Source organism: Cydia strobilella, chromosome Z (genome assembly GCF_947568885.1).
Source record: "Cydia strobilella chromosome Z, ilCydStro3.1, whole genome shotgun sequence".
In the NCBI taxonomy this organism is placed as follows: Eukaryota; Metazoa; Arthropoda; class Insecta; order Lepidoptera; family Tortricidae; genus Cydia; species Cydia strobilella.
This window is the reverse complement of record NC_086068.1, coordinates 36115201-36131054: the sequence shown is the minus strand read 5'-3', so window position 1 is coordinate 36131054 and position 15854 is coordinate 36115201. Positions and strand designations below refer to the sequence as shown.

The window sequence follows — 15854 nt, the reverse complement described above, 5'->3', positions numbered from 1 at the left end:
GATGATTATGTTTTAGATAGAATTATAGTTTATTTATTTTGTTCAGTAAATAAAATAAAAATTAAGAAATTTTCTTAATTTCTATTAAAAGTTAATTGTTCTAGTGTAAAGTACAGTCAGCTGCAGAGAAAAGGCACCCCCCCTGCATACAAAGTTCTGTAAATTAGTATGGACGTGGGGTACCTTTTCTCTGCAGCTGACTGTACCATCTCGTAAAATTTCTGTAGCTAATTTGTTAGCACCTTATATATGTATAAATAATAAAATAATTTCAAATTACAATATCCTTTATTTACCAAAATGAACAAAATTATTATTATTACATACTTATTGTAAACGGGTGTGAAAAGACAGAATTTTCAACGTCAAGGACGATTTTTATCAATAATCCAAATATGAACATTTTACATCATTTTTTGAGTCCCTTGTTAGTTTTTCAATTGTGCACTTGTGAAATCAATTTTTACCCGCCTAATTCAAAGAAAATTAAAGAAAACCAGCAATTTTCTCGATACCCATCCTTAAAACGGGGTCGATCGATATACATAAGAAAGGGGTGAATAGAATTATTCGTTTTAGGTGTCATAGACATCGAATTTGTTTATATATATATATATATATGTTTAATATTTCACAAAGCATAATTATGCGGTTCTGTATTATGTATGTCGGTCAGAGTTTTACATTCCATTATTGAATCGATTACACCATACTTGGCTGAAATTTTCAACAGATGTATTGATGCTGGAATTTTTCCAGATATTATGAAATATAGCAAAATTATCCCGCTGTTTAAATCAGGAACGAGAACAGATCCCACGAACTTTAGGCCAATTTCAATACTACCGGCATTAAGCAAAGTGTTCGAGAAACTTATTCTGAATCAACTATTGTCACATTTCAACAGAAATGAACTGCTTGATGGCAACCAATTTAGTTTTACCAAAGGTCCTTCTAAAATCTTTGACGCCTGGGAAAAGCTCAAGATGCTGTTGGAATTTTCTGGGATCTGTCAAAGGCATTTGATTGCGTTGAGCACGAAAATTTGAAGCGAAAATTGAGCCGCTATGGGATAAAAGCTAGTGCCCTTGACCTAGTATCATCGTACCTTTCGGATAGAACTCAGCGAGTACTTATTAATGGAACTCAATCGGCGGGGTCCCCGGTAGCCCTCGGAGTGCTTGAGGAGAATCAGACAGCTAATAAACGTAGAGACGGCCAGGCTGGTATACTTTAGTTACTTCCATAGTGTTATGTCGTATGGAATTCTGTTGTGGGGAAAAGCGGCAGACATTCAGACAATATTTGTGCTGCAAAAACGAGCTGTACGTTCCATCTATGGACTGGGCGCTCGAGTATCCCTAAGAGAGAAATTCAAGGAAGTTAACATTCTTACCGTTGCATCTCAATACATACTTGACAATATTATGTATGTTCGGAAAACATCCACGAATTCAAGCTTAAGAGTGATATCCATAACTATAACACTAGAAACAAACATAAACTTGCTGTGCCCGCCCACCGCCTCCGTAAGGTTAGTACGTCTTTCGTCGGGAGCTGTACACGTTTTTATAACAAAGTGCCCGCTGATATAGTGAATTTGCCACATAACAAATTTAAGTCACATGTTAAGCGCTGTTTATCAAGTAAGGCGCACTATACTGTAAAAGATTTTTTTCACATCACCTATTCGAAAAGGGAACTTTTCTTCCCTGCTAGGAGGGATCAAAATGGCACTTTTCTGTTCAAGGACATTTTGTCAGTATGAAATATTGACATAAAGACATATGAAATTAGTATGCATATAATCGATTACAATTTCTTTATAATCGATTACGTGCATACAATTTTTTTTACTTAAATAATATTTTGTTGAACTGTAAACCATAAATGTAATTAGCGTATTTTAAATTAATTAATAGCATATTTAAATTAAGTAAATTAATTAATTAGCGTAATATTTACAAAGAAACGTAAAAAAACATTAGTTTAATAATTTAATTTTTATTTTGACATTTTAGGTCTCCTTAAACGCAGCACGCAGCCATACGAGTCTATGCAATTTAAAAAGTTTATATTTAAAAAGTTTTGTACAAATATTTCACATAGCATAATTATGCGGTTCTGTATTGTGTATAAATTTGTAAATACTTAGTTTTAATCAATAACTTTATAATAATAAATATAAGTGATATCAGTCTTCATAGTGTTCAAACGGGGTAAGAGCTAATTTATTACCAGAAAAATCTACAAAAATAAAGTACTTGATTTTCATTGTATCATTTTAGGTGTTTGCTGCTGTCTTTGAAAAGATATTAGGTACATAATTATGAGCTGTAGGTACTTTTAATTTGTCAGTACAGTCACGTCTGAAAATATTGATACGGACAAAGTGCCAGAAGTATGTAGGTACCTATACTAAGGTCGTGTATACATATTTTTGGCACTTTGTCCGTATCGATCTGTGCTTAAAATAATGTTTTGAAACCTAATATATGTACGTAATTTCCTCATAGGTGATGTGAAAAGCAGTATGTGTCACATGGTAGCAAAATTATTTTCACCTTGGGCGTTAACACTTGAATCCCTCACTACGCTCAGGATTCTATGTTAGAATCCTTCGCTTCGTTTAGGATTCAATTGTACGTCCTCGCCGTAAATATGTCATTTTGCTCCCTTGTGACACAATCTACTAATAGACGATAAAGATCCCTTTAAGACAGTAGCTTGATCTTGATAGTATGATAAAATTTAAGCAATATTTGTTTTGTTTTAGTCTTTTCTTTCTGTGAATTGACCATTCTAGTGTCCAGTTGAACTGACTCAAGAGACCATCATGTTCTCGCTTGATTGTATTGTTTTAGTTAATTTTAGTTTTGGACACTTAGAGACCTTTTTCACCTCTAAGATTTTATTTTATTTTAATTTATTTTATATGTAATAATACCTATATTTTTAATGATTCTGACAGGTAGAGACCTACATCTCTATGTCAATTTGAATTTGTAATTTAGTTATTTATAGGTAGGCATACTTGTAATCTTTAATGTAACATACGAGCACAAATGTTGTATCTCACTATTAATTTACGTTATATATATTAATACAGCCCGGCAGCTTTAACATGTCATGCTCTCTTAAAAGTCTTTGCTTACGGTGGCGTCGTTGATCGGGTGGCCACTTTCCCGAATGGAGGTTGAGGGAGACGATGGCTGAGATACGCGTCGTACTCGTGAACGGGTGCTGTTTGTGAAGACCGGTCTGTTTAAGTTTACACGGGCTTCATGTTACGTCCTATGTAACTTTACTTTTGAGTGGCATTAACGTGAGACACTTTATTCGGTTCTTGTCTGTCTGATTTAATTTCTTGTCTTATAATTACTTATATAACAATTCAAGTCTTGGAGACCTTTACACCTCTAAGGATAATTTGATGATCTTTATTTTTAATTTATTATACATATTTTATCTCTGACACCTAGAGACTTATACATCTCTAAACAATTTTAGTAATTGCCTGTTGTTTGTATATTTTTCATTAGTTTTCTTTTTTTTGTGTAATTCGACATTTAGACTGGATACATCTCTAACAAAGTATCTAATATTTTATTGATTCCATATTTGTAATTGTTTTTGAATGAATGAATGAATGTTTCTTTATTCAGGCAATAGACCCATTACATACAATACAATAAAACATAAAAAGAAATACGGTAAAAATAAAATAGAATAAAAATAAAATAAAATAAAACTCACTAAAAACTAAAAAACTAAACTACTTACGGTTCGGTTGCTGATGCGCGGACAACCAATGCAGGAAAAACGCATTTTGGTAAATGTTTTCATTTACTGTCACAATAAGCCTATTATTAGAAATGCGTACCCTGTTCCAGAACGACGCTATTCGGTTTCTAATAATGGCAAAGAAGTCAGGTACCCTGGCTTCAACAAACATCGCTGAAGCACTGCAGAACCGTGGTTGTTTGTCAGAATTCGCAAGGCGTTTTTGTAAATTTTGGTTTTGTATTGCTTGTAAAAAATTGACATGTAAAAGTGCCCATGTGGCCTATTTGCTGAATAAATGTTTGATGTTTGATGTATAAATTTGTAAATACTTCCAGTTGATACCATGTCATATATTTTTTATGTTTTCTGTCAAATTATTATATTAATAATATTCTACCTCGGTATCATTTATCAATCCCAAAAATCGTATGGTACGAGGGCGGGATGATAAGAAACTAGCCTAATAAGAAAAAACTTAAGTTAGCGTGATAAAATCGATTATATTTTTCGGCGTAGTCTCCGTGTATTTCTAAGCATTTATTCCATCTTCGTTCTAATGCAGTAATGCCCTCCGTAAAATGACTCGTTTCAAGGCCTTCAAAATACTCTTCTACGGCGGCTATGACGTCATCATTTGTGGCAAATTTCTGTCCACCCAAAAAAGTTTTCAATTTAGGGAACAGGTGGACGTCTGATGGTGCCAAACAGGCGAATAAGGGGGGTGGGGCAGCAAATCGTAGTTCAATTAGTTGACTTTTGCTATAGCTTTAACACAGATGTGGACCCTAGCGTTGTCTTGATGGAAGATGATTTTTTTTTGGCTAAACCTGGTCGCTTTTTCTGAATACATTGATGAAGCTTATCTATGTATATTTATTTTTTTATTTATTTATTTAATCCGGTAAATACACATAATATACAACTTAATTACAAAAGTACCGTTAAACCAGTAAGGTTTGTCTCGGTACACCATCCGCAGTAGATTTGATACAATAATAAAATATAACAACAACATAGGAAGTATAAGATTAGCGTAGTATTCTCCATTTATAGTCTGACCTTTTGGGAGGTAATCTATCATTATAATTCCTTTTGCATCCCAAAATACGGAAGCCATCACCTTTCCCGCTGACTTTACTGCCATGGCTTTTTTTGGAGCCGGACGTCCAGATTCAGTCCACTGTTTTGATTGATTTTTTGATTCAGGTGTGTAGTGGTGAACCCATGTTTCATCTGTTGTTAGAAATCGACGCAAAAAATCATCTTTATTTTTCTGAAAACGCTCCAAACATTGCTTTGAGTTTTGCACCCGAATCCTTTTTTGGTCCTGCGTAAGCAATCGCGGCACCCAACGAGCCGATAACTTTTTCATATTTAATTCTTCACTCAGAATATGATGTACCCGTTCTTTTGAGATGCCTATAGCGTCAGCTATTTCTGATAGCTTTAATCGCCGATCTGCCAAAACCATATCATGTACTTTGTTTACAATTTGCGGAGTAGTGACGCTTTTTTGGACGTCCGGGTCGGGCTTCATCTTGGACGCTTGTACGGCCACGTTTAAATTCAGCCACCCAGTTTTTTATTGTGGCGTAATCACGTAACACATTCTTCAATAGGCATGATGACAGATTTTGAAAAACTGTCCTATAATGTTAAAATCCATAAATTATTCACTATAAATAACATATATATTTCTACATTTAATAAAGGTTTAGTAGGAAAAAACTACATTTTAGTTTTTAGATTTTAAATTCGCTCCAAAACGCTAGTAAGTGTCATGGCGTCCCTAGTGACGTCAAGTTCATATAAACATAACGCACCACAGACCTAAAATTTATGCTCACGCATAAAGACAGCTGAAGTGTGGGAAAAGGTAGCCATCACGTATATGAACATCCCATGAGTGCGAAAGAGTACAAATGAGAAAACGTAACCATTTTTGAGTGACAGGCGGCCCTTGAAAATAAAAAGAAATCAGGAAGAAAACGTACAATAAAGTAATGTAGTGAAGATGGTGTCGTGTAGTGTGCCGGATTGTAGTATCACAGGGCGAAATAACCCAGGCAAACATTCATTTCACAGGTAATTATGACATTCCGAGCGAAGTTTTCTTAACGATATTTTGTCAAATTAACAGCATAAAAAGTGTAAAAAGTGTATCATATTAGTCAATAATTTGGAATATTTTGTGTAAAAACTTAAACTGTTACTATACGCTAGGGCTTGACAAAATGTTCATATGACTGTATCGATAACTTGTCGGTATAATGGGTACAATATATATTTAACAATTTTTTCACATCATTAAGATATTAGCCTTTATAACCGAGTTAAAATAATAACGATTGTTATAACACCTTTTTTGAAGGTGCACATGTTTAGCGGTAAATTTAAACTTCACTTTTCAACACAGTAGGTACTTACTTACATTTTAGCCACTTTTCCACGACTTTGCCGCCAACACAAGGAAAGACAAGACAGCGTATACTTGCACACAGCGTATACACACCCAATCCAACTTGTCAGTAGAAAAAGGCGCGAAATCAGGGGTGCGAAACTCCTAGCTTTGGGAAAACTCGGCTCTGTTCGGCTCAGCATTGCTCCGAGCAATTATTAGGGTTGGCACAACTTAACGTCCCTTTGCGTGCACGGTCGTGCACACAGTGGTCACAGATAAGATAATGGTCTGAATTTTGACAACCCTAAATAGCCGAAAGGGATAGTGCCAGATATTAGAAAGGGACATCGTGATTCGACCCTGAACCGCTGTCAAACTTCGGTTTTGTAGGAGGTTTCCTTTCTGTACGGTAGCACTATTATTTATTTTGTGGCGAAATAAATATTTTCTGTGGTAAGTCAACTCTTTGCGCCTACTGTTAGCATGTGTTTGTGTTAACGACGTTGCACCACACACACGCATACGACGAGAAACCTGCTTTAAAGCTGTAACGGTGCGGTGCGGTATTTGTTGACATGTTACGCCTATTATCAACGCTTGCTTACTTTTTTTTTCATTAGACTTTACTTATCTTATACGGAGTTACATAATATATATATTTTCACATCACCAATTCGAAATAGTAGATTGTGTCACAAGGGAGCAAAATGACATTTACGGCGAGGGCGTAAATTGAATCCTGAACGAAGCGAAGAATTCTATAATAGAATCCCAAGAGTAACGAGGGATTCTAAAGTAGAATCCAGAGCATAGTGAGGGATTCAAGTGTGTTACGTCCAAGATGGAAATAATTTTGCTACCATGTGACACATACTGCTTTTCACATCACCTATGAGGTAATTATTGTTTTAAAAAAATATTATTTAAGCTAAAAAAATAATGTACAAAAAATGCAAAAATAGTGTCCTAGAACAGAAAAGTGTTACTTTGATCCCTGCTAGGAAGCAGGGAAGAAAAGTGCCACCTTGATCCCTCCTAGCAGGGAAGAAAAACCCCTTTTTCGAATTGGTGATGTGAAAAAGGGGTTTTCATCAAAGTAACACTTTACTAATTTTCATTAAAATTTTTGCACATTATTATTTTAGCTTAAATAATATTTTTAAACGTCATAATTACCTCATAGGTGATGTGAAAAGCAGTATGTGTCACATGGTAGCAAAATTATTTCCATCTTGGGCGCTCACTCACTATGCTCAGGATTCTATAGAATTCTTCGCTTCGTTTAGGATTCAATTCATTCATTTTATTTTAATAAGAAACATTGAAAGAGTAGTCGATAAAGCAGTCAAACACCGATAGATTATTAATATGTTGTAACTTGACATCACTAGTTTTGATCTCACATAGACAATTTACGCACACACTTGTATTTCATTTTTGGTCGCACTTTTAAAGCCTGACAGTTGTTCTTTGTCATCCTAGTTCTGTGAAACGCACGTTCTAGGCGTTCCTTAGAAGCTTATTAAATAATTTGTTTATTTCGTATTATTAAATATGAATACCAGTGTTTAAATGTTGTGCAGTTCCTCAGTGTAATAATACATCAATTACAACTCCTAATAAGTTATTTATGCATGTTCCACACAATAAAACAACACGAAACAAGTAGCTACACTTGCAAGGCGAGTCAACGGCCGTATTGCCTAAGACTCAACTTTATTTTTGCGAAGATCATTTCGATGTGAGTATTTAATTTATTTTTCAGTTACTATGGTTGGGGTATAGCAAAAGGGGCCCGATTTTAGGACTTAGAAAATTTACGAGCAAAATTTTTTTTTGCATTTTTGCTCCTTTTTATTTTTTTATTTTCAAGTAATCATTAAAATAAGCCTCTTTTATTGAGAGAAGTTTTTTTATAAACTTGATCATATCATTTTTTTATAAAATTCCTTGTATGTAGCCAGTTACGAATTGGGCCAGAGTGGAATTGTTTGGTAAATAAGTTTTGTAACTGGCTACAAAATGGGAATCCAAAATTACATTAAATCAATAGGTAGGTAGGTTAGGTTCGTTAGGTAGCTTCAAATGCCCGAAGGGCAAACCGCCCAGAAATAGGAGCCCCGCGAAGCGGGGCTCCGTCTAGTTGCGTTGTGAAGTAAATTTTTTTTAAAGAAATAGTCCGACGAACTCCAGCTAACTAGACGGAGCCCCGCTTCGCGGGGCTCCTATTTCTGGGCGGTTTGCCCTTCGGGCATTTAAAGCTACCTAACGAACCTAACCTACCTACTGATTTAGTGTAATTCCCATTTTGTAAACAGTTAGGTACAAAACATTTGCCAACCGTGGCTAGGAATAATCCATTTGAGTAAATTTTCTAAGTCCAGTTGCGCCCCCTTTGGACCGCTGTAGTTCTTAAACGGGCAAGTTAATCAAAAAATTGTAATCAATAAAAGATGCTTATTTTAATGTGTTCTTTAAAGTTCTAATCAAAAAAGTTGCAAAAATGAGAAAAAAAATTTTTTATGAAAAATTTCTGTCCTAAAATGGGGCCCCTTTTGCTATACTCTGACCGTTACTATACCTAACAGTATCTATCTTGTTTGAAGCGTAACTTTAATATAAAAGTTGCATAAGAGTAGGTTTTTGAGGTTAGGTTTCAAACTGCACCAGTTTTGTCTTTAATAGATAATGCCAAATTCTAATATTAACCTGCTATGGAATACACATAAAAAGCGATTTTACAGGATTGTGATTTAGTTAATTACCTTAATTAGTATGATCTTTATAAAATTATAAATATTGTTTATTGTACTTACAAGGAACTTTTGACATTTCTAAATTCTGCTGAACAAAAGTCTTTGTTTGATTGTAAGAACTCTCCAAGCATCATCACATGATTCCATGATTCAAGTTATTATTATTAGTTAATATTCGGTTTAAACTACTTATATTGAATCCGTGAATCGTAAATAAAATAGCAGGAGAGCCATAGGAGAACTTTTAGTACTTTGGATATTTGTTGACATGAACGTGACGTCATTCGCTCTGATTGGTGTTCACCTAATCATGGCGGACTTGCGTATTTTGTAATTTTATTTTAACAAAACATTTACCAATCTCGCCAAATATACAAAAAATGCGTTTTTCGTATTCTACGACTAGTTTCATTAAATAAATATAATATTTTAGTGACTTTTAATTACTGTCATCATGCCTATTCCTCATGGATATCAATACTCTTCATACCTTTCATGTAGAGGAACTTAATTACCGCTCTTTGTTCGATTTTCTCCGTTTTGCAAAGAATTGACACAGCCAATTTTCAAATGATAGCAAATGAATAAAATATTCACGCCACCAAATTCAAATTAAGAACACAGAGTGCCAGAGACACAAATTTAAAAATAGGGCAGTTTTTTTTCATTGAAACTTTATAAAGAGCAAAGGCTGATTACTTATCATCCCGCCCTCGTATTTAATTTACCATTAATGAAAATAGGGCCTATTATTTCGTTGCCATGAATGGCTGCCCACATATTTAGCGAAAAGCGATATTGGTGGCCTGATTGCCTCATCGTAAAAGGGTTATCGCTGCTCCAATAGTGAGTGTTTTTTCTGTTCCACAGGCCATTATTGGTGAATGTGAACTCGTCTGTCCATATGATATTTCGAGCGAAGTTATTTTGTTCATGGCACTGTAATAAAAACCACTCACAATTTAGGCAAGCCTTACGGATAACCCCGCGGCAACATGCCCTGAGCTTTTAAAAATTTGTATGGATGTTTTTAATTTGAGTTTTAATTCTTTTAGGCTAACAAACGAAGACCAAACATTGCCGATCGGGGGAAATAATTCGTGTATAAGCACAGTTTGTCATAGTTGTAGGGAATGGTGTATTAAACCCGATGTACCCGAGGGTGGGGGTGAAGCTAAAGGGTGGTGGGAGGGGGGGGGGGGTTAAAAGTCCCGTTTTATAGTTTTTCGTAAATAACTCGTAAACGGTGGCCCATAGCAAAACATGATTGAATTACATAAATAATTGTTGTGATTCGCTTGACAGTTGTCAATATTGTCAAAGTTCAAAGCATTTTTCAAATAGGTAATAATAAGATTCTATTCCATAGCACAAAAAAGTTTTTTCGAGTTTGTCAACTAAACATAACTTGTCATGCATACTGAATTCCTAGTAATAAGTAGGTACTACTTTTCTCTGTTTTCCTTTCTAAGATAAATTGTACTAAAACGCACGTACCAAGACGTCCCGGTACCATGACATCTTACGACAGTTAAGCGACCATATCGCAATTTGAGAATCCATTGCTTACAAAACTTGACTTTAAATTAAAATTTCTGCTTAATAATGAATTTTGAACCATCGGGACCACTTGGTGGTAATTTTGGATACTCCAAGGAATCTCTAGTTAGATTTTTTTGCTTCTTATTTAATACAGGCCACGCCCAGTATAATTTAAAAACCTATGCGTAGGTATGCAAATTCTTGGGATTACGTTGCCGAGCGGGCCCACAGGCTCTACTGGATCTAAAGGATCCCTGACAGAAACAAACGTTAGGAAAATGTTGTATGTAGAGCCAACTCATTCTTTTCTTTTGGGTGCTAGTACCAGTGTAAGACAAAGATAGTATGATTCTCTCTGTCTATGTTTGAAATGAGACAGTTCTTTGACAAACTATAAATGGCATACTACCGTTATACCTAATTAAACGTATACTTAATGTTATTATTAGTATATTGGTCATAAGGTATATTTACACTTCGTCTAAAATACATTGCCATAATAATTACATACTCTAAAGCATATTATTTGTTCTAACAAGTGACATCACATAATTATTTGTGTGGTATTATAGTTGCATGACATAAATGGGTTAGGTTAGGTTGGAACTGCGACTCCGCACAAACGAATAACTGCCTAGCAAAAGGAGGGTTAGGTTAGGTTAGAACTTTGACCTCCGGTAGAATAAATTACCTAGCAAAAACTGGTTTAGGTTTGGTTTGAACTGCGGCCCCCGCAGAATCGAAAACCGTGAAAAAATAGGTTAGGTTAGGTTAGAACTGCGACCTCCCTAGAATAAAATAGCTAAAAGAAGTAGGATAGCATAAAACACATAAATAACTAAAAATTCAATACACTTTGATAATCTGTAATTTAATTATACGGCCTGCGTAGTAGTTATAAAAATTATGTCAAAAAATTACGTTATAAAAAAATATAATATAACAAATGTCATTATAAAACATGTCTATATACTATTTAAAAATTATATTACAATAGGCTTTATATCAATGACAGTTAAGATGAAATCACAATATAACAAAGGAAACGTGTATAAAAAAAAATACATTAAGTATACCATATAATATATGTACAATTTGATATACATATAATATATATGTATATCAAATGGCGTTGTAACAAATGTATGTTTTTTTTTAATAAATATATTAAGCATTACACACCCGGTACCATTACGAACAAAGCAAATAAAAAACGGAATCCATAAGTGTATGAATAAATAATAAACATAATTAATAGTAATTGAATATTTAGATACCTGCACATCTTTACACGACCAGGATCAGTATAGCGAAGACATTTTTAATATAGTAAGTTAGTATTGTTTTAGTAAAACGAAACAACAACGGAGGGCGCACTTTTTTGACAAGTTTTGAAAAAAGGAGCATTACAAAGGCGGGCGAACCTTTTTTGAAAAGCTGCCCATTATATTACCTGGCGGGCTGTAGTTTGCCACGACATACACATGGCCGTCTTTTGACCTCGCCATGCCGACTCCTACTTCTTTGCTATCTTCCCATATAACTTGCGTAAAGTGCCCAGATCCCAAGTCGGTAGGTTCTCTGCCAAAACGATGATCTTTTATTTCACTGTACCACTTCTCTACCGGGTCTTTCCCAGATACGACAAAGTCAGGGTCCGAAGACCAAGCATAGAAAATATTTTCTCCATAATCCTGTTGATCCCTATGTTCCATTCGTCCCTTTTTTACCAAAATTTTTGCCCATTCTTCAGCATATTTTCCCAGTTTTTTACTTAATTCTAGAGGAGGGACACCATGTTTTTTTCTATAGGTATTATGAGCTGCCAAAAATTCTTCTTCAAATTTGTCACCTGACACAGACGTACTTTTAAATTTACTGACTAAATCCGACGCAATATCACCAAGATTTTTGCTATTCCTCTGGCTAGGCAGTGGTGATCCACTCGAGTTTCGTGCAGTGCCGCTCGTTATATTTGATTTAAATTGTAAAGCGCCAGGAGGTAAAACATTTTTCACGAATTGATTACTGATATTTCCTGGAGGAAAGTAATGCGCCACCACGTAAAGCTTGCCCGATTTACTCTTAGCACTTCCGATTCCTAGTTCCCTTGTGTTCTTCCAGATGATCTGGGTAAAATGACCACAGTTTAATACTTCGGGTTCCTTGCCAAACGAGTAATCGTTTATCTCACTGTACCATTTGTCGATACAGTCACGTGCTCTTATTTTTAAATTAGGATTATGAGACCAGCCACAATACACGTTTTCTCCGTACTCTTCATGGAGGCTGTACTGCATATGATCCTTTTTTGCGAGTTCTTCGGCCCATTTTTGGCTTGTTTTACACATATCTTTATTCAGTATGAGAGCAGGAGCCGCATGTTCTTTCCTGTAGTCATTATGAACAGCTAATGCTTCATTTTCAAAATCATTGGATTTAGAGCCGAATAATTTACTCTGAAATAGAAGAAATTTTGTTAGATAAACTGTGTAAGTACGTGTTTTGCGTTATTTATATCAAGTCTTAAGTATTTATAACATTTCCGTGTGGCCTCTTTTCGGTATCGATAAACATATAGGTAAACATTTCAATAAATTACATGGTATACAGGATTAAGATATCATTTATCATGGTATGTAGGTATACATTATCGATAGTGATAATAAAATCTTCGTTGTTTGCATAAGTAGCATAATTTGTAATAGGTAGCTTTTGGGGAGATATGGATTATGAGAATCAAATAAGTACTAGATTTCTTTCTGGGTTGGAACTAACTTACCAATTACGAACTGAGTTAGGGGAGAGCGGGTATGGTTGTTTCCGAACTTAGTTGTTACAGCAGCCATAATAAACATCTAAACGAACGAATGCATCTACCGGTTTCGTAGGATCGCAAGAGGCCTCCTTCTTTACGTAATGAATGAGTCGATGAATTTTTTGTTCGTTTATTGGTTTATTTTGGCCGCTGTGACAACTAACCTCTGAGACAACCATACCCGGCCTCCCGTACTATACTAAGGGGTCATTACGCGAAAACGACACCACCGGGAATTTCTATTTCTATAAACATTCGACTTAAAAGGGGCGATCTAATACTTATGATAACATAATACTTCTTCATCGATTTAAACTAAAAAGAGGATGTTATAAATAAATAAATAATAATAATAAATATTATAGGACATTATTACACAAATTGACTAAGTCTCACGGTAAGCTCAATAAAGCTTGTGTTGTGGGTACTTAGAAAACACCCATGACTTAGAAACAAATATCCGTGTTCATCACTGAATAAATGCCCTTACCAGGATTTGAACCCAGAGGGCCTACCGCCAAGCACGTTCGACGTGTTGCCTCTCTGTCGCACTTGTAAATTCGTATGTAAGTGTGACAGGGAGGCAACACGTCGAACATGGTTCGCGGTAGGCCCTCAGGACCATCGGCTTCACAGGCAGGGTCACTACCCACTAGGCCAGACAGGTCGCCATTTAAGAAAGATTTATTATTCTCCAGGGGTAATCATATTGCGAACTCGGGTCTTTAATTCACTCCAGCCCGCGGCTGTTGCACAATGAACTATTAAACGCCTAATCCAACTAATTTAGTATTATGGCGAAACGATTATTCACCATGACATATGCTAGAGCTAAGTTTAGACAAACAGATTTTCAAGCTGAAAAATTGTCTATTTTGGTCGTTTTACTCTATAATAATAGAGGTTCCGTGATAGTTATAATCTTATCACAAATGTTTTGTTTTATTAGTTACAATTTTATTATGAAACTAAATGATTATGAAAATAAGTACCTACCTAAAGATGTAGGGATTCTAGTCAAAAGTTGAGTTCCACTTACGAAAAACCATCGTTTATAACTGGTTGATGGAGAAGTTGGAGTACATTGTAATAACGTGTTTTATTGGCTACTAAACATTTTTTGCACTATTGAACTATCCTATTACTATCTTCACTTCCTTATATTTGCAGTCCGTTAACGGTATTTTAGCAGATTAATTTTTAAATTATTCAACCAATGACATCTGACTATACCGGGGGGTATTTACATGTAAGTAATACCCCTATTACCTACACCAAGTTTTTATTTTATCATTTTTTGGGCTAAGCCACAGACGGACGGATGGACAGACAGACATACCGTCTCTACAGGTATTCTTGAATTGCTTACTTAACGTAACAGCAATAAATATAAAAAAAACCTGCCAAGTGCGAGTCGGACTCGCGCACCGAGGGTTCCGTACTTTTTAGTATTTGTTGGTATAGCGGCAACAGAAATACATCATCTGTGAAAATTTCAACTGTCTAGCTATCACGGTTCATGAGATACAGCCTGGTGACAGGCAGACGGACAGACGGACAGCGGAGTCTTAGTAATAGGGTCCCGTTTTTACCCTTTGGGTACGGAACCCTAAAAAATGACTGCATGAATAAAATAATAGCATAGATAGATATTATTACGTTAAGGTAGGCCATTACAAATACGAGTATAGTTTCAAAATGTGCAGCATACTAGTACATCAATAATTACGTAATTAAGGAGGAATATTAATTTTAAAAACCATTTTTTTAATCATTCCATTTCAAACATACTTAGCAGTTCCCTAGTCCGCGCAACTCCAATCCAAGTTGCTAATTTTCATGAGATTCGAACTACAAGTTTATAAATTCTACACAAAACTTTTTTGCAAACAGTTGGGAAGAGAATTCTCTTCTTAAATCTTCCTTTACACATTATGCACCTAAATCACTAATCGTATTAAATGGTCCAGATAATGTCGCTTGGAGACTGTTAACTAACTATTATTGAACATATTGACTTCAACTAGTTTAATATGTACATAATATATTTACGATATAACTAAAACTACATAACTATTATATTACATCAAATAATAATACCATTTTTCTACGGGTTCCGGGCACTGTCCAATAAATTTATAATGCGATCAGACGTGTAATGCCCGTCGTGTCACCAGAGATCCTGGCCAATTGTTGTGGCCCAGTTATGTTATTATCCTCGTTGGCGTCAACTTCAACGAAGTACTGCCACGAACATTTAGTTGCGTTATCACAGTAGATTAGTAACTTCGAATGAAAAGTGCAAAAAACAGGTATGTCGGATTTTGTGTAATTTGTGATGAAATCTACGCCATCGAACTGAACACTTACTGTCATTTTGAAAACAATTTGTTAAGCACTTGTGTCTTTTAACGTAATTTACGGAAAACCACTGTATCTCTTACTCAATCATATTTATTTATTTAAACTTTATTGCACAAAGTATATACAACAATGTACAAATGACGGACTTAATGCTAAATGGCGTTTCCTGTCAGTCAACCATGGGACC

At 35.1% G+C, this 15854-nt stretch overlaps 1 protein-coding gene across 1 annotated transcript; it reads right to left on the bottom strand.

The window, feature by feature from the left end:
• Nucleotides 1–11838: 11838 nt before the first annotated feature.
• On the bottom strand, nt 11839–15623 carry LOC134754902 (ectin-like). Its single transcript, XM_063691374.1, has 2 exons — nt 15404–15623; nt 11839–12944 (listed from the first exon to the last, which is right to left on the bottom strand). Exons 1-2 carry the CDS (start codon nt 15404–15406, stop codon nt 11892–11894), a joined length of 1056 nt encoding a protein of 351 aa, XP_063547444.1. The 5' UTR covers nt 15407–15623; the 3' UTR covers nt 11839–11891.
• Nucleotides 15624–15854: the final 231 nt, after the last annotated feature.